The sequence below is a fragment of the Osmia lignaria genome, chromosome 5 (genome assembly GCF_051020975.1).
Source record: "Osmia lignaria lignaria isolate PbOS001 chromosome 5, iyOsmLign1, whole genome shotgun sequence".
In the NCBI taxonomy this organism is placed as follows: Eukaryota; Metazoa; Arthropoda; class Insecta; order Hymenoptera; family Megachilidae; genus Osmia; species Osmia lignaria.
Window position 1 is genome coordinate 5,366,902 of NC_135036.1, and position 19,311 is coordinate 5,386,212.

A 19,311-nucleotide genomic window follows, 5' to 3' on the forward strand; every position below is an offset into this window, starting at 1 on the left:
GAACCACAATGAGCAGGGGAGGATAGGGTAAGGTGGTAGATTGGATATTATTTATTGCTTTTTTTATTAATACAAGCCGATTTGTATTTTCAGTTGATACTAAACTTCAGCATTATAGAGTAGATTTTAAATAAATCAATGGGAAGTTAAAATGAAATCAAAATTTCACAAGAGTAACTTATATTTTCAAATCATATATTAGTAAATGGAAACTTTAATAAAGGTAAGTATTGCATGGAAAGTAAATTTTTGGAGTTTATAAGAGTGCAGAATTGAATATCATATTAAATATAATATGCGTTTTGTGATCTGCAGATGGCGAACCAGGAAGAGAGCAACAACTTTAATTCAATTCTACACTTCATATCATTTTCATTTTCTAAATTTTACACTATCCCTTTGAAAATTATTAAATTCTTTTATTTAACATTTATTTAATTAAAATTAACATTTTTCTTGTATAAAAAATAAAAGTTATACTTATTTTCATCTAGGGTATGCATCTCACCCCATCCTCCCCTATATTCAAAGGATAATATAATTTTTAATATTTATTAAATATTTATGATCTTCATTTAATTCAAAAGAAAAATAGCAGAAGATTGTCATATAAAATTTATTACAAATTCAGATTGCCATCTAATATTTGCAAAATTAATTAACTCGAAATTAATTCCCAAGGAATAATCAGGTCTATGTAGAATGCGATTGCATAGATCGATGATTTTTCTCTGGGAACGGGAAAATATGTAGGTTTCCTGGAAAAATTCCTCCGAAAGAAATTTCCCTGGGGTCCCGGAAAGCCTTGCTTCTTGAATCTAGGCTCAAACAAACAGTCCAATGATATTACGAGCACTGGATTACGTTCTTTTCTCTATTTTACGGTTTCTTATTTCCAACCTACATACGCGTAACTTCTTAATAAAATTGATAAGATATTTATCTCGAAAAAATAGTGAGCTCACTATGAGAAAAAATTCCAGACTAGCCAAAAATCACTTAAAAATAAAATTACAAAATTACAATTATTTAGATTAAATTTTCCTATGTAATTCATATCATATAGGAAAAATCAATATTTAATACTTTAAAAGAATACGGATTTTATTTATAATAATAATAAAATTGATGGTAATTTAAGAAAAGATATGTAATAACGCGATTGCGGGTGGATTTTATTTAAGAAAAATCGTCTCGCGATGAAGACGTTGACAAACAGCAATATGTTTTCCGTCCAAGTTTTCCTCTCCAGATTGTGGCGGAAAACTTTGTCCGTCACCTTGAAGCAACATTTCGAAGAAAAACGAGACGTCATTTACATTTTTCTTCCGTACTCGTATACGCGACCAGTCACTTTAACAGAGCCACAAAAATCTTTTTCTCCGGATCTTTCTTTTTTTTTCCACTCGTTTTTCTTATGCTTTCACTTTTCCCGCCCGCCTTCGACGCTCATTTTTCTCCGCGGCCACTTTATCTCGGTGTGCTTCGAGCAACGAAGGAATCGTTTGATATACAGCAGAACTTCGATCCTTTTCACTGAAATACTCAGCATCGGTGTACAATGAAAGCATTCCATTAATAAAAATCTCTATTGTTGATGAAATATCAGCTAACTGATAAGACTTGGACTTTCGTGATAACAGAAATTCCGTTTCATAATAATGAAGCTATTTGATTTCTAATGCCATTTCATGTTCTTGAGGAATTAATGCGATTAAGTTTTCTTATACAGAATAATAAAATATTCTATTTTATAATAATTAAAATATTTTATTTTTATTGCCATTTGAAGCTACTGTAGAATTTTTGCATTTAAGTTTAGTAATGTGGATAAATAAAAAATTCTATTGTATTATTTAATAATGAAACCATTTTAATTTTAATACCATTTCATGTTCTTGAAGAATTATTGCATTTAAGTTTACTTATATAGAAAAATCAAATATTCTATTCTATAATAATTAAAATATTTTATTTTTAATGCCATTTGAAGCTACTGTAGAATTTTTGCATTTAAGTTTACTTATGTGGAAAAATAAAAACTGTTCTATAATAATGGAACTATTTTATTTTTAATGTCATTTGAAATTATTATAGAATTTTTTCACTTTAGTTTTCTTATGTAAACAAATAAAAAATGCAAAATAATTTTTTGCAAATGAAACAAAGGAATGTTATAAATTTGAAGTAAAAAGAGAATGTTTCTCATTTATATTCAATTATTAAAAAAAGAAAGAGAGAGAATTCCAACCAAATAACTTTGAAAATAATAAAATTTAGCTTAATATCATACATTACTTTTCGAATTAAAATTTAATTCTGAATTCCCACGGAAGGATCAGATCCAGTAATAAAGTGTTTAAAAGAAACTACCGCGTTTGAACAACAAAGGTCCACGTATAATAATCATTCCATTCTGCATACGATAATAAAACTCGAAACAGGTGTGCTTGAAAGTTTTTGGGAACATTAACTGTTACGTTTATATGCACGTAACGCGTTTATAAATTATTGTCATAGCTGGAAGCGTTGCTTTCAGCTTCGAATACGAACTCTACGATAAAAAGACAAGCTTACGTGTCGTGCTTTGTAATAAAATTTTCATCTGGTCATAGAGCAAGGATAACAAAGCTCGACGAGGGTCAATTTAATTATTCCCCTGCGATGCGAGCTTGAAAGAGTTCTATAAAGAAAACACAAATCTCTTTTCTTTTCCTTTTTGTTGCAATCGATATTCTTGTGTGTTCTGTACACAAATGTAAAAAAAAATCTGATGGATATAGTAAACTCTGTATTATTAATAGAACATTTTTTATTTCGAAGAAATTTTTTCTTCTTTTATTATTATACTTTCGCGCTAATTTTCAAATACTAAAAGCGCGGGAAAATATTGAAATTTAAAATAGCAATTAAGAAAACGTAATGCTGCAGGTATTTATAATTTTTGGAATTTGATTTGTAATTTATAACAATATTCTTCTAAATTCATTTCTTTTTTATAACCCTCATCAGTTTTATGCTCGCGATTACGCGTTCAATCACCCATTGAGAAAAGAAACTTCGGGTCTTAAAAACATACTGCTCAAGTATCATTTCGTTTAATGATGCTGGTATAAAAATGTTAATGCCGAACGTGAACAGGTGCGAGTGTATAAAACACGTATGTATTTCAATGCCACCTCGAAATAGGTATAAAAAAGATAAAAAGGGAGTAAAAAGAATCATTTGCGTTTCTCGTGAAATATTTCAGCAGTAAATTTTAAGTATCTCCGCACGAAATGTTAAAAAATTTTTCAAATTCAATGAAAAAGCTTTTCGCATGAAAAATTTAAAACATTCCGTTTGAATTGTTAATGCAAATCTGGAAATGAATTTGTCATCTGCAAAGGACCGATTTACTACGTTTCAAAGATTCTCGTCTTTTCGAAGGTTTATAAATGAAACATCAAAACGATATTTTTACAACGATCCTTTTCTCAATTTCATTTTTTGTTACTTCCCGACGATTCTGAATATAAAAGGAAAACCGTGTCTCGATCGTTTCTGTCTCTGTTTTGCTATCCATTTCGATTCACCTTGGACAGTGACGGACCGAGTTGATTCCCAAAGAAATCCACCCAGCTACTTTATTTCTTCTATCCACTCGAGAAAAAAGATCCTTCTCTGATCTTATTGGAATATATTTTGATGATTGAATCAAAGGTTGATATTCAGATGAAGAAAACAAAAAAATGTTTTCGTCTGGTGTAAGGATGTTTTTGCAATTCGCTCTTTTGTTATATCGTCAGATATTAAATATTAATATGTTAATTATATTAAAATATTGGAACGTTAAATGTATACGATAGGATACATTATAATTAAAGGGTTAGATGCAAAAATCAGGCAGCTCCATTTTTTGTAGAAATTGAAATTTTATGATAGAGTAATGTATACAATTATTGATCTCTAATTAATGATTGACTCTTTTTTCAAAAAATATAATGCGTTTTTGATATAATAAACTATAATTAAAATGTTGGCTTTCTATGTGGTCCGCTGTCTTGGGGTTCTCTACATGGTCCGCCATCCAATTTCTTACTGTATTAGGAAAAGAGCTAATCATAAGGATTAATTGTACACGTTAAGAAAAAATTTCTTAATTCCTGTAAAATTAGTAAAAATAGAGCTGCTTGAGTCTTGCATCCAACCCTTTAATTACTATTATTCATATTATAATTCATCACCACGTGGCATTTTGTATGATTAATAAAATTTTCATTGCAAACAATACAACATTATTTTACCACTAATTCGTTCATATTGTTATTTCAAATGATTTGCAAATATTAAACCCCTCATTCAATGTTCAACTTCTCTAAATACCAAAACTACCCTTGTGTTCCAAAGCCTGGAGTCCATAATATTAATTTTCAATCATGAAACCAATTTAATTAATTAATTGCATTGAAAAATGAATTTGATTGATTCCTACTAAATATGATTATTTCTTATTATAACAACAATCAACGTATTAAATCTTTCACATTGCTTCCCATAACGTTAAGCACTCTATTCAATTACAACCCCCATTAAAGATATGGAAAAGATCATTGAACCTGTCCTTCAAAACGAACGCCTGACGACGTTCAGGGACGAGTATCGATCAATCACCTTCTTTCTTATCTGCCATCGCGAACAAATCACCCGTCATCTTTCCGTGTCACCGTTGTCACCTTAATATTAATCCGCCGCTTGGATCTGTCGCGTCGGTTTCGACAGATATCTGAAAAGCCTACCAGAAATTTTCTCATGATTTTCCTTTATCTTTAATTCAGTATAATTACCTCAATTTGTACACTTGTGATCAAAGCAGGTTCCTCTAGGGAAAATGGCGATGTCCTCTTCCCAGGGTTCCCATGGGTGGCCACAGAGAGAACTATGATGGACAGGGAAGTGCCCCATACGTACAGGGTGTCTCATTTAAGTGGGGCAAGCTATAGCTTTAAAATTGTAAAAGGTATTAAAAAAATGTCACAAGGGAAAGTTAAGTGGCGTCGAATAGAACATCACGTGATGTAAAAAAGGCGTTTCAAAAATTTCAAAGTCGTGTTCAGTATTTTAAATAGAATTGTGTATTGTGTTATACATCAATTGAAGCGTATTTTTATTCCCTATAAAAAAGTATTATAGTACCTCAGTGGAAAATTGATTATTTCAGAAGATATCTTTCGGTCTAATAAATTTTTTACCCTAGTACCTTAACAGTTTTTTGTAGAGAATTAGAAAATGCTTCGATTGATGTATACTATGGTACAAAATTCCAATATAATTTTTAAAAGATTTTGAAGCTACTTTCATTTTTTAAAATGAAATTTTGTACTTTACTATACATCAATCCAATTATATTTCAATTCTCTACAAAAATGTATTAAGGTACTTGGATGGAAAAATGATCAGTTCGAAAGATATCCTAGGGAGAGACAGGGAGAGATTGACGGTCTCTCCCTAAGATAACTTTTGAACTAATCAATTTTCAACCCAAGTACCTTAGTAATTTTTTATAGGGAATAACAAGATGTAGAATTTGGCATCAAGGAAAGTACAAAATTTCAAAAAAATTTTCTAAATTAGAAGAACCCAAGTTTCTTCCTAAGATATTAGACTCAAATACTATAATACTCTTTTATAGGAAATAAAATTGAGGTATAGAAAAGTATACCTATACATACTTCCATTTAAATAAAATAAAATAGACTTTAAAATCCTTGAAACGCCTCCACTTCCGGTACAGATACATGCATCACATGGAACTCCATTCGATGACATTTAATTTCCTCGTGGCATTTTTTTTTATATTTCACTCTCTGAAATTTATAGCTTGTTCCATTTACATAGGACACTCTGTATATACCCGTAGCCTCCAACTATTTGCGTATGAACATTTACGTCGGGAATTTGAATTAATATTTATTCTGTTATTCATACTTTTCAATTATACAAATATTTAGTAATTAAAAGTCGTATTATTCTGTTTCTAAATTACTATTAACACTAGAACTACCAAACCAATCAAATTTCATATACATTCTATCAAGGTATTATTACTGAAATGTGCATATTGATTATTGTTGAGATAAAGAATAAATCCCTTATCTATTTATTTCCTACATTATTTTCAACTTAAAAGTTAGTGTGCATCGAAAGTCGATAGTTCTAATGTTAATATTAATATTCTCAAAATTATGATTTTGAGAATATTTGCTCTCCCTATATCTTCATTTTTCTTAGGGAAACCTAATCTGGTCACGAGTGTACATCATAATAATCTTGATAAATAAAAATTAAATAATTTCACGTGTACTCACTTTTATCACCGTAAAACAATGAAATAACTTTTCGACAATTCACCTATTCTTTTTTCCATCATTCTCTGATGAGAAACTCGTAGACTCATGAAAATTGATGAAGACCCCAGTAGCCTCTACCAGGGTTGATAACTTTGTACCTCGTTCCATTGAACGGTGTCAGATGGAAAAGCTGTTTGAAAGGACGAAAATATAGGTCATTACTCACTTATTTTACCATCCAGGCTTTCGTTCGAAGCTGCTGCAGCTGGCTGGATATATGATCACAGAAAGAAAGCATTTTGATACTCGTATGCTGCACACGTTAGCACAACTTCTCTTTATTTTTCTGAATACTTTCTTCGGATAATAGTCTCTCGCTAGTCACGAAAGTTTCGACGCCCGTTCACAACGGGCTTCGCATCGCGTCAGCTAGTATCACGCGAAACTTCATTCTCTTAAGATTAGTCGTTCGACTGGGAGCGACGAACAAAGGGTTCCGGGCCAACTTTTCACTGGACGCGGATGAAAAATGATTTTTCATAAGAAACTAATGAAAATAAAAATTTAAACCCTTATCTATTAATTTTGATTTTATTCGAAATTCTTTTAATTTCTTCTCACGAATAAAAAAATCGAATTTTTTCATATCGTGCAGAGAAAAGTTGACTGTAAAAGGAAAATAATCGCTCTCGATGATAACAGGTTTTACATCACTATTTCACTTCTCGTCGGCTCGATTTACATTGAAGCTACGACTGCGATTTAACACATACTCTTTGGTATAATTACACAGAGTCGGAGGCGTTGTCTAATTGGAACTGTGTCTAAACCGTGAATACTAGAAACGGAAGCCCAATTGAAAATCACTATGAACTAGGGATGTGCGGGTATCCGATATTACGGGCTCGGGCGGGCTCGGGAAAAATCGGGCGAGCTCGGGAAAAGTCGGCCGGGCTCGGCCGGGCGTCTGACGCATGCGTACAGTTGGGTGACTCGACTATTTCGGGTTCAATTTTGATCATTATACATTCTTGTTATTTTAAATGGTCCTGTTCAATTACAATCAAATTTATAAGTTCTTTGAGTAAATAAACATCATTTACATTAAATTTATGTGGATTTACATTTTTATCATATAATAATTTGCTTTTCTGCTTTGCTCCTTCCAAGTTTGCTGCTACTGAAGCTTGAGTTCTACTAATTCTAGAAAACAAATCATCTAGATAACCAATGAAAGTTCGTGGAGGTTCTAACCTAGCAAATTCAGAAGGAATAATAGCTTTTACACCAAACACTAATTCATAAGGTTTGAAACCACCAGTGGCTTCATGCACTGCAGTATTGTATGAGAAAATACCAAACCTAATCCAATCATCCCAATTATCTTTGCTGCAATAGTGTTTTAAATAATCTATGAAGACGCGATGTATGTGCAAAATCTGTTTTATATGTAATTTTGGAATAAGATAATTTGGGAGTTCGTCCGAGTCTGCCCGACTGTACCCAACCAAACCCGAAATAGTTGGACTACTCGATTGCGCGCGTCTATTGGACGCCTGCCCGAGTCCGCCCGATGTTTTCCGAACCGACCCGACTACTAGGCGGGCCGCACACCACTACTATGAACGCTTCGACCAAGTGATCCGTGTGTATTTACATAGAAAAATAAAGTCGACGCGTCGAATGGAACACTTGCGTATAGAAAAAATCAATTTCCCAGCTGCTTCGCTCGAAATTTACGATAAAATACCAAAATTGAATTTTATATCAAAACGTCGCTTCCCTTTTCCAATTTGCAAAACAATAAATAATTTCTTCTCGTTTCAAGAATTCTATCGAAAGTTTCCAATAAAAATACTCCTTGAAAACTGTGATAATCGATTGGAAATCGGTGCTGTGTTTCAAAGCGTTCTCCAGAAACATGAAACAGCAATTTGTGCACTAGCTTGTCAGCCATCGACGTTGCCTAATTGCTCCAGATATAATTTCTCTTTCAATATCACAGTTTTCTGTCGATATTCTATCTACTGCACGGTTGTTATTATCGCGAACGATTTCAATGTAACGAATAGGATTAATCGGAAATTCGAGCGAATCGAGGCCGATGACGGTTAACCGAAACCAGTGACAGGGATCGATCGGAAGCAATCTTTTTCTTTCATTATCAGTATGATTTAAAATTTAATACATCCGGGGCCATCTGGGTCACATATGGACAAATTGTAATATCATGAAATTTTAAAAAGGAATATATGACTTTTAGAGATGGCAAACAAATGAATTTGTTATTTTTAATATTAACACGATCAATGGGGGGTCACGTACTATAATAATTTTAAAAAATTATAGAAAAATATTGTTTCAATGGTATTGATATTATACTAATAATGTAAAGTATCAAATTAAAGCTTGATATTTGAAATTTGAAAATTACCTGTTTCTATTCTTAATAATTAGAGATTCAATACGACTCGTAATCAATGCCTATTTTCACTGGGACAGTTAACGTGTTAATTAATATAATTTTGATAGAAAGTTTGATCACCATATACCTTATGGAATTTTATAAATTTATAATCTTTTAATTTTGTAAATTTGTAATTTTGTACCGAACTATATTTGAAAAAATTCGATTCCTTTCGATCGATCGTCTGACAAATTCATTCGAAAAAAAGATTTCCCTTTCCTTGAACCTTCTTCGATATGCAAAATGAATAAAAGAATCGCAGCTATTTTTGGAATCTCACCAGGAACCTAACGACCTGCTTGACTAACAATGTACAATAATTACGTCGCTCTGGGGGGTTCGTGTACAAGTTAAGCAACAAACACGTTTAAACAATCACGCCTACACGACAGAACGTCGGTCATTTACAAAAACGACGATTCACGGGCACACACATTCTTCATCTCTCGCAACGTTAATTCGTCACCCAAATGTGTATATACAGTCCTCGATAAATATTGCTATGGTACATTTATACAGTCTAGACGCGTACAATAGGCCGTACGAATGAAAGTGAAGCGTTTTGCGAGTACTCTAGAAAAAATCGAGTCTCTACCGCCGGAGAGAGAATGGTACTCCTGCTCGTGGGAGAAATTAAAAAAAGAAAATGGGAAAGAGCTTTCTGCTTTCCACGACGGTTCGTTTGGTATCTGGATCAAGTGACTGTTTCATTATTACGTAAACACGGGTAAATTTGACCCTCTGCGAAATATTTTAATTGCTCGTCAAATAAGGCATTCATTTTTTCAAAGATTGCAAGTATAAGTACATGTATAATATCAGAATGCATAAATATAGAATGTAAGAAAAGAAAAAAAATATTTAGAATTTCAGATATTTTTAATTTGGGAAAAGGGGAAAAGAATCTTTCCATAAAATTAATAGAAGAAAAAGAAACGAAAAATGAAACACTCCATTTTTTAATGAGTTTCATATGTTATAATAATAATTTTTAAAGGAACCTGTAAATTTAGGAAATCAACATAATATGAAATAGAAAATTAAATTAAAATTGGGGCTCTCTCCATGGTCCGCCCTCCGAGGGTTAATATTAAATGGATAAATATTGAAATTGATTTTGAAAATATGAATGGTCACTTGATATTTTGCAATAAATGCTATCGCAGCTCGGTACCCTTCTCTCGCAATAATATCATTATTAATAATAATTGTATTGCGTTACAGATAATACAGCGTTTGTTCTAATTACACCTAGGTAGCACTGGTTGGCTTTATCCTACGTTTATGGTTGACAACTTATTTACAAATTCAACACGTTATCAAGCAGTCTGTGTGCTGTTTTACCTCCAGTCATTTATTCATTTCTTTCTTTTTTTTATCATCTATTTTGAATGATAGATTATCAAAAAGAAGTATTGCTTCGTTTTCAATCTTATTTTACTTTCTTTTTACAAATTTACTCCCCTATTTGCAATTACTGTGCGTTCTAAAAATGAATGTTTCAGGAAATACATTTCCACTTTTAACAATGAATATTATTCTTGCTCATTAAGCAAACGATGTGTTTTAATTAATAATCAAACCTGCGTGTATTTGATTATTTTACATGTGCCTCAAGTAGATACTTGAATTATAATACGTCTAAAGAAACTTGATGAATGTGACGATTTTTAATTTAATAAATATTTCAGAAATATTTTTATAATTTTTAAAAGATTCAATTTTATATCACAATCACCTAAATTCTATTGCAAAAGAATAAAAAAAAATTATGAAAAATATGATTGATTTTAATAAATAATTCTGCAGTCGCCAATCGAATATTTGTTTGAAAATAATAAAATGAATTATAAATGTACGACAACTGAGTTCTGTCAGTACGATATAAATTCATTAAAATTTCATGATTTGACGTAGAAACATGACTGGCAGACGAACAGCACGCAAAATCTCACTTCGAACCGTTCTCCAATCTGTATAGTTTCAACGTTTAGTGGAGTACGCGTTTCCGGCACGTGATCCTTCCTCGAAAATTTGCAATTTCGTTGCGTGCCGGCGAAAGACATAGAAGAATACTTATCATTCTGCCCCCGTTTCCGCTTGTCGACAGCCAGTCACTGTCAATGGTCGCGTCGAGGCTCGGGCTTCCGGTTGCGCGCACGGTCCTCCGAATCGCCATTAATGCATGCCATTCCATTTGGCCCATCAAACCTCCATCCTGTATGAACATCTAATTAAAAACAAAAAAATTCGATTTTTCAAATTTCAGACACGAATTAATACAAATTGTTACACGACATCTTAATCCTTTTTTACAAAAATGTTATGCAATTGAAAAAAGGATATGTATGATCCTCGAAATCAGTCAACAATGTGTTAAAGAGCGAAGAGTACGTGGTTGATGATTAATAACGTGCTGGGGATGGTAAGCTTTCAGATCTCTGCAAAATATAATAACTGCAACAACTATGCATATTTCAATATTTTAATCTCTTATGCACTCAAGTAATTTTGAAATAATAAAGGGTAATGTATATAGTTGTTGACCTGTATCAAATGATTTAATATTTTTCTAAAAAGGTAGGAAAAATGTTTAACATAATACGTTTCTTAATTTTTTCTTCGGTTGTTCCATAACTGGGGGAAAGCCGTTCCTGGGGGGCAAGATCGCGGACCCCTTTACCGGCGGTACATTAGGAATTTTAACAGGTGTTACTGAAAGGGGGTTGGGAAAATTTATATAGGGTAGAAGAGTTTTCTTAACCCTCGGACGGCAGACTATGAAAAACCCCCCAAGACGGCGGACCATGGAGAGAGTCCCAATACGACAAACTATTATTATAAAGGTCACTAACTGTATACGTTCTCCATCAAATTCCTGTCGTAAATTGAAAACTTTCTTTTCCCTACTTTTCACTGAATTTTGACTTATATTCCGAACAGGACCGGATTAAGATTTCTGGGAGCCCTGGGTTATCAAATTTTTTGAGGGTTCCCTTGGTTGATAAATTTTCTTAATAATAATGAAAAAGGGAAACAGTAAAAAAGATTTAAATCAGTAAATGGACTTTTAATGAGCCCTCCTTAAATCTCCACTTAATCCGGTGTTGATTCAGATAACTAAATTATGGAACAATGGAAGAAATAATAGAATACTTCACAAAAATGACCATGAAATTAATTTTCTTACCTAATAACCACCAACAAGTTCCAACTGCCGTCGAATCTGGCAATAGTCTCCACTCTTCTTGTGCAAAACAATTTTCTATCCATCCATCAACGAATCACCATTGTTTCAGTTCGACTCTGGTTCTCTTCTTTGAAACATCAACGAAATCCCTCGAGAAAGTCAAATAACTCCAGCGAAACTGTCCATCTGTCCATTCGCACGCACACACATAGTTAAGAACCGAGAACCGAGTCAGGTTCCTGGCAAACTGAAACTCGATTTCATTCAACAAATTTGACGACTCGAAAATCCGACGCGCAAGAAACCGCGAGCAACGAGGGGGGGATGGGAGCTGATTGCGATCCACGCACAGGAAGCTCCTGGAAGAGAGTTTAATTCCAGTCCAGAAATGCATGAAAATCAGTCTGAAATGCCGTTGCACTCGAACGTTCGACGAAACTCTCGCTTGGCCTCCATTTTCGCGAGGATTAATTAACGTGGCCCTGATTAATCGTCGAAACGAAAACGGCTGCTCGACCCTGCTCGATTTTCTCGGTCAAGGACCACTAAGAACCGAGAACTTTTCCTAAATACATTGCCTCGTGTCCTTGGAAAATTCACTGAATTCGTTAAGAACCATCTGTTTGAAAAGTTTACATAACTACTATCAAAAGTACAGGGCTTTTCAATTTTGATACAACTGATTAAAAATATAAAATCATATTTCTTTTTCTAAAAAGTTTTACAATTTGAGTTCCAGGTTCTTTCAGGATTCTTCTAATACTTCTAATTCTTCTAATTAGTGAAAGAAAAGGTGGGTGGAGGAATCTTTCATTTGCCTTTGATCTTAGGAGAATCTTAGCAGAACCTAGATCCTAGGTCCTAGGTTCCCAAGATAGATAAAAGAACTTTTCACAATTTGTTTTTGATTTTAGAAAAATTCTAGGAGAATGTCGTCAAACAAAATGAAAAATCCATCGTTCGATTATTCATTGGCACCCAACGAACAGGTGCAAAGGAGCAGGCGGGTGATTTTCAACACCCTGAGGACTTGGACAATCGTTCGCTGAAGAAATTGATAACAACTTCCGTTGTGGATCGCAAGGAACGTGCTCGACGCGACTGTTCACGGGGGTTTTTCTCGCTAGACGAACTGAGATGGTGTTTTCCAACAACTGGCACAGCATGGTAAGGCGCTCTTCAGGGTGTCCTTGAAGGCCTCGCGGAAGTCGCGGTTGAAGTACGCGTAGATCAGTGGATTCAGGGCGCTGTTGAAGTAGCCTATCCAGAAGAGGACGGACACCACCGTGTCTGGACAGTAGCAGGCCTCGCCGCACAAGGTCGTCGTTAGATACCTGAAACAAATAATTATTCAGGTGTTATTCAAGATAGTAGACTGTGTTTCCAAATGGTAAGAATGTTATCAGGATGAAAATTATCAGCTGGGTAATTTTCACTTGAATTACCTAAGTTTTCAAGTAGGGAAAGATGAAATAATTATTTTTTGCTTCTTTTATTAATACATGCAGGTTTTTATTGTTATTCCATCTCTGCATATCGGTCGGGATTAAAACAGCATGGTAGAATAAATATTAACTAAAATAATGGAAAGATAAAATTAAATCAAAATTTCTCAATTGTAGCTGAAGTAAGTTTTCAAGTAGGGAAAGATCAAATAATTATTTTTTGCTTCTTTTACTAATACATGCAGGTTTTTATTGTTATTCCATCTCTGCATATCGGTCGGAATTAAAAGAGCATAGTAGAATAAATATTAACTAAAATAATGAAAATATAAAATTGAATAAAAATTTCTCAATTGCAGCTTGTAATATTTTCACATCATATATTAGTAAATAAAAAGTTTCATAAGTATATGGATTGTATGGGAAGTAAATTTTAGTATTTATAAGAATGCAGAATTTAATATCACATAGCGATTTAGAATGATTTTAATATTAATTTAATTTAATTATTATTTATTTACATAAGATATATGGGGTAAGATGGCAGGAGTAAGATGGTAACTTTACCATCTTCCTAGGATGATCGTTTTGTCCTACAATTAATTTATGTCAGAGTCATCAGAGTTATATTCTCAACCCTAGGATGGCGGACCATGTAGAGACTCCCAAAACTCTAATTTAATTCTAATTTATTAATATCATATTATTTGTAAATTGAAATTTAATTCTATACTTCACACTACTTTCATTTTCTAAATTTTACACTTTTCCTTTAAAAGTTATTCTCCTAGTACCTGAAACTCTTTTGTTAAAAAATCATACATTTTGCTACACTTTTTTTTATATAAGAAATAAAACAATTATACTTATTTTCGCTTAAGATATCTATCTCAACCCTTCTTCCCTTAGACTGCAATTTTCAAAGAAATTAACCCAACCACTTTAAAAAACAATTTTTATTTTTATTTTTGTTCCCTGGCTGAAAGTTGACATCCTGACCATGATTAATGCAGCTCCATTATCCGAGGGTAGTATATCCAATTTTCATTTATAAATACATAGTAGCGAATCATTCATTATAGAAAATTGATGAGAAATAAATGGAAAATGAAATACAACTGAATTTTCAATCAAATGAACGAGCTACATTTTAAATGAAAATGATTGTGGCCCATCAAGAGTGGTTTTCGAAAAGCCACAGTAAATGGAGAAACAATCCGTCTGTATAGTTGTTTCAATTTTCAATGGAACATCGCTATTACGTATCTCGTTGCAATGAAAATACCACGATTAATTAATTCTCGTTCGACGAACAACCCCACATTAGCTGGCATTACGTTCCTCGTTCAGGATTCAATACGAAGGGTCACGATTCAGAAACGCGTTAATTAGAAATCTGGTCATTTCCGAATCTTCCACTAATCTGACTTTCAATAAATTGTAACATTTTCCCAATCTCCCATTGGCTTCTGCAAAGTCACAGATATGTACATGTAGATTAATTAATTCACGAGGAGGACACTAATGGGAAACATAGATGAATCTGACCCTCTGCGAAATATTTTAATTGCTCATCAATAAAGTATTCATTTCAGAATGCATAAATACCGATAGTCTATTATTGTAGTATATTTTGTAAAAAAAAAAGGAAAAGATTTAGAATTTAAGATATTTGTAATTTGAGCAAAAGGGAAGAAAAACCTTTTCATAAAAATAAAAATTCATGAAACATTCCATGATTTAATGAATTTCATATATTATAATAATAATTTTTAAAGAAACAGTATAGAATTTAAAAAATGAATATAATATGAAACACAAAATTAAATAAAAATTGGGCCTCTCTCCATGGTCCGTCATTTCCAAATTTTTCACCAATCTGACTTTTAACAAAATTCTACCATTTTTTCCAATTTTCTATTGGCTCTTCCAAAGCAATAGATAAGTTAATTCATTCACGAGAAATATACTAATGATTGGTATCACGTGGAATCTATTAGGATTAGAATCTAACCGAATGATGATCATTCCATGATTTAATGAGTTTCATATACTATAATAATAATTTTTAAAGAAACAGTGTAGAATTTAAAAAATGAACATAATATGAAACACAAAATTAAATAAAAATTGGGCCTCTCTCCATGGTCCGTCATTTCCAAATTTTTCACCAATCTGACTTTTAACAAAATTCTACCATTTTTACCAATTTTCTATTGGCTCTTCCAAAGCCATAGATAGCTTAATTCGTTCACGAGAAGTATACTAATGATTGGTATCACGTGGAATCTATTAGGATTAGAATCTAACCGAATGATGATCATTCGTCAAACCCGGCACCTGTTCAATTCACAGCTTAAACGGGTAGCCACTCGAAAGTTTCACGAAGTCACGGGCCAACTTCGCCTACAACTAAAACTTATTACCGGATTAAGTTGCTCAGCTTCTTGCTCCAGTCGAGAATTGATTACTTCGACGGTGGCCGCGTTAATATTCCAGACGAATTAATGGAACTTGCAAAATACGTAGGGGACAATGAATTTTTTATTCCTCGACAAGGGTACCATAATTGCTCGCCTATTGTTCGTGAAAACTTTCGATGTTCCTACTAGTTGGTCCGTTTTTCTCTGACTTTTCCTACAAATTGTAGAATTGAACGTGTAGAATGCGTACGCAAATAGAGGAGAATACTATGTGTGATCTGAAACATGAAACGGAGCAGGTGGCCATTGTGACAAACTTCATTCAACAAGCGTGGACCGAACGCGAGAGCATCCGACGTTTGCCATAAATTACAAACTCGTATAGCTCGATTAATTCCCGCGAGAGTCGGCGTGGTCCGTTTCGAAACGTGTCGCTTCGAAAATAAATAACTTCTACGCAGCGGCTGAAAATATGAATGTTAGCCAGCGCGAATATTTGTTAGATCGGCAAAAGGGGGACTTAGAAATTGTTAGCAATACGGGACTTAAATTTGAAAATTCCGAGACTGAAAATTTTCAAAAATATGATATGTTGAAATAGGGAATTAGAAAATTTTCTGCCAATTTTTTTACTTGTAAAAATTTGTCCGGAGAGTCGGTGACGCACGGTGGTCCGGAACTAAAGTTTAATTGTTCAGCAAAATAATTCGTAATTTTTTGAGTATTATTGCAAAAATCTGTTATTTAATTTTCTTTACCAATTTAGGACTTTATAGTAGCTTCTTAATGCATCACGTAGTCCTAGCAAAGGACAGACTTTAAACAATACAATTTTCTTCAAAGGACAAAGTGGGACACGATTCTGGCATGATTATATAGGGAAAAGTATAATAAAAATTGGGCCTCTCTCCATGGTCCGTCATTTCCAAATCTTCCACCAATCTGACTTTCAATAAATTCTACCATTTTTACAATTTTCTATTGGCTCTTCCAAACAGTGAAAAAATGCACTATACTATTTGAAATTCAAAAGATATTTGGTTTCAATTATTGGTACTATTTTTAAGATAAATTATAAACAATGGATCCTAATTCAAATACTATTCATTTATAAAAAAAAGAAAAAAAATAAGCACACAATAATTAATAGACTTTGTAGGTCATTAATAAGAAAAAAAGTAATTTTTTTAGTGAATAATGATGTTAATTAAATGTTGATGTTTAAACGATTTAATAAATTTTATTAATATCATAATTGTCAAAAGTGATAGACATTTGAAGAGCTAAATATATTCGATAAACATCTAAATGAGGAAATTAATTTCTAGCAAATGAACAGCTAATTATTCGATTTGGACCAGCATGCAACGTCCCAAAAATGATTTCTTAGATGAACCAATGCTAAACTTCCGGTTGCCTTATTATCAGAGAAGTAAGAAGGTAGTGCCATTTGCAGGGCAACTGTGACCGCATCGCTTAGTCAGGCAAATAGTTGAAGTAGCAGGGCCGAGCAAGGCGGACTAAACTCTCGGCAAACTCGACGAGATGCACTCGGCTTTGCATTAATAAAACATGTGGCTGGCTCAGCTTTCGCGAGTATTCAACGACTCGGGGAAGCTCGGGTCGATGGTACGAACAGCTTGCGAGCGAAATCATCCGAATTTCACTGTGGCTTTCCTTTAAGCTTTGGTTCACTTCCGATATCTCGGCAAGTAAGCACTTCGGTGTAACTAAGAATCTTGGAGGAGGATGAGGAGGAATCGAGCGCTTTCATGGAGAATCTAAATGTTTTTTTTTATATAATAAAAAAATTAACGTTGCTTACCAAAGGAAAAATGGCAGCCAACAAAGGAGGAACGCGCCCATTATTATCCCGAGCGTCCTCGCAGCTTTGTGTTCGGCTCTCCAGCTCTTCGTTTGTTGCCGTATCGAAGTGCCTGAAAAATCATAAATCCCTGTTAATTATTCAAACTTAATTATAGTTGCAATGATATTTAACCCTTGAACAGCGGAGCCTGCTACCAGAAAGTTAAATATATAATTTTTAAACAGAAGAGATTTATGTATTAGAAGAATTAGAATTGTGGCTCTCTCCATGGTCCGCCGTTTGAAAGTCAAATATATTATACTCCTCCACTCAATTTCTTCGATTTAATATTATTAAAAAAATTAATATTAATTATAAATTAATTATAAATTAAAGTCATGTATTGGAAGAATTAGAATTGTGGCTCTCTCCATGGTCCGCCGTTTGAAAGTCAAATATATTATACTCCTCCGCTCAATTTCTTCGATTTAATATTATTAAATATTATTATTAAATTAATTAATATTAATTATAAATTAATTATAAATTAAATTAATATTTCAAAGTCTATTTCTTTGCAAAAAAATTTTAGATTTCGTCTTTTAGAATTTCTAAGAAGTAAGTGGTTATATAAGAAGCGAAGAAATGAAAGAAGTGTTGCATGGAAATTTCTTTACTAACTGATAGACGTTTATCACATAAAAAGACTCTCAACTCCGACTTGTGAAAAGGTGTGCTGCTATGTGAAGAACTTGAAAGTTTTTTATGAACCGAGAAAATAAGAGGAAAGACAAGATGTCGCGTCAAAGAATTTCAATTTGTGCGCATGAAAGGGTGTAGTATCGTCTGAAGAACTTTCAACTTTTTCTCGAGCATAAATATGGTGTTACATTGACGCTTTTTTAAATTAAAAATCTTCTAAACGGCATTCGAAATAAATACGTTAAGAAAGATTTTCTCAATAGAAAATAATTAAAGTTGCAGTTGAAAATAATTATTTTCATTAATATCCATCAATGTCGACGGTGTTATTAATATCATAAAACATCCTGGTGATTGTGCAACGAACGTTGACGAGACCGTGTCGATAATTAATTTCAATTCCAATACGATTCGTTAGCGAACGAATATTATTAAGTAAACTCGTATTTGTTGCGGCTCGGATTCTCGGGATATTTTTAATCCCATTAATTAGCCCGATAAATATTTTCCCGTACGTAATTACGCCGAGATAAAGCGTGAGAGAATATTAATAAAGCCGCATCGATGCGCAATCGAGACGCTTCTTCGTGGGCGTCGATCAAATGAAAACGCCCTCGTTTCGGTGTAACCGAGCTGCGATTTATTTAAACACGTTAATTATCGCGATGATGTTCATTTGTTTGGTACACCGAAGGAATTCAGGCGTTATTTCATGTAAATTTCCGAGAGCATTACACTTAAACTTTAAATTAACAGGGTGAAATGGGGCGATTTCCGGTTGAAAATAAACTGTTTTCATATACTGAGTTTTGTTTGCAGGAAATTTGAAAATTTGCTATTACAAACTCCGAAGATTATGTAATAGTGTAATGGTATAATAAAATTATTAAATAACATCACCTGGAATGGTCATTTTTAGATTAAGAAATTTATATAAATTTTAATAAC

General features: G+C 33.1%; 1 protein-coding gene across 11 annotated transcripts in view; it reads right to left on the minus strand.

The window, feature by feature from the left end:
- Nucleotides 1-8,653: 8,653 nt before the first annotated feature.
- Nucleotides 8,654-19,311, minus strand: part of LOC117607823 (octopamine receptor beta-1R) — a 120,239-nt gene continuing 109,581 nt past the window's right edge. For all 11 annotated transcript variants that reach the window (XM_034331964.2, XM_034331962.2, XM_034331963.2 and 8 more), the window contains 3 exons: nucleotides 17,680-17,791; nucleotides 11,987-13,320; nucleotides 8,654-11,026 (listed from right to left, as the gene is read on the minus strand). In XM_034331964.2, the coding sequence (XP_034187855.1) occupies nucleotides 13,110-13,320; nucleotides 17,680-17,791 (323 nt within the window). In that variant the 3' untranslated portion in view covers nucleotides 8,654-11,026; nucleotides 11,987-13,109. The remainder of the gene's footprint in view (nucleotides 11,027-11,986; nucleotides 13,321-17,679; nucleotides 17,792-19,311) is intronic.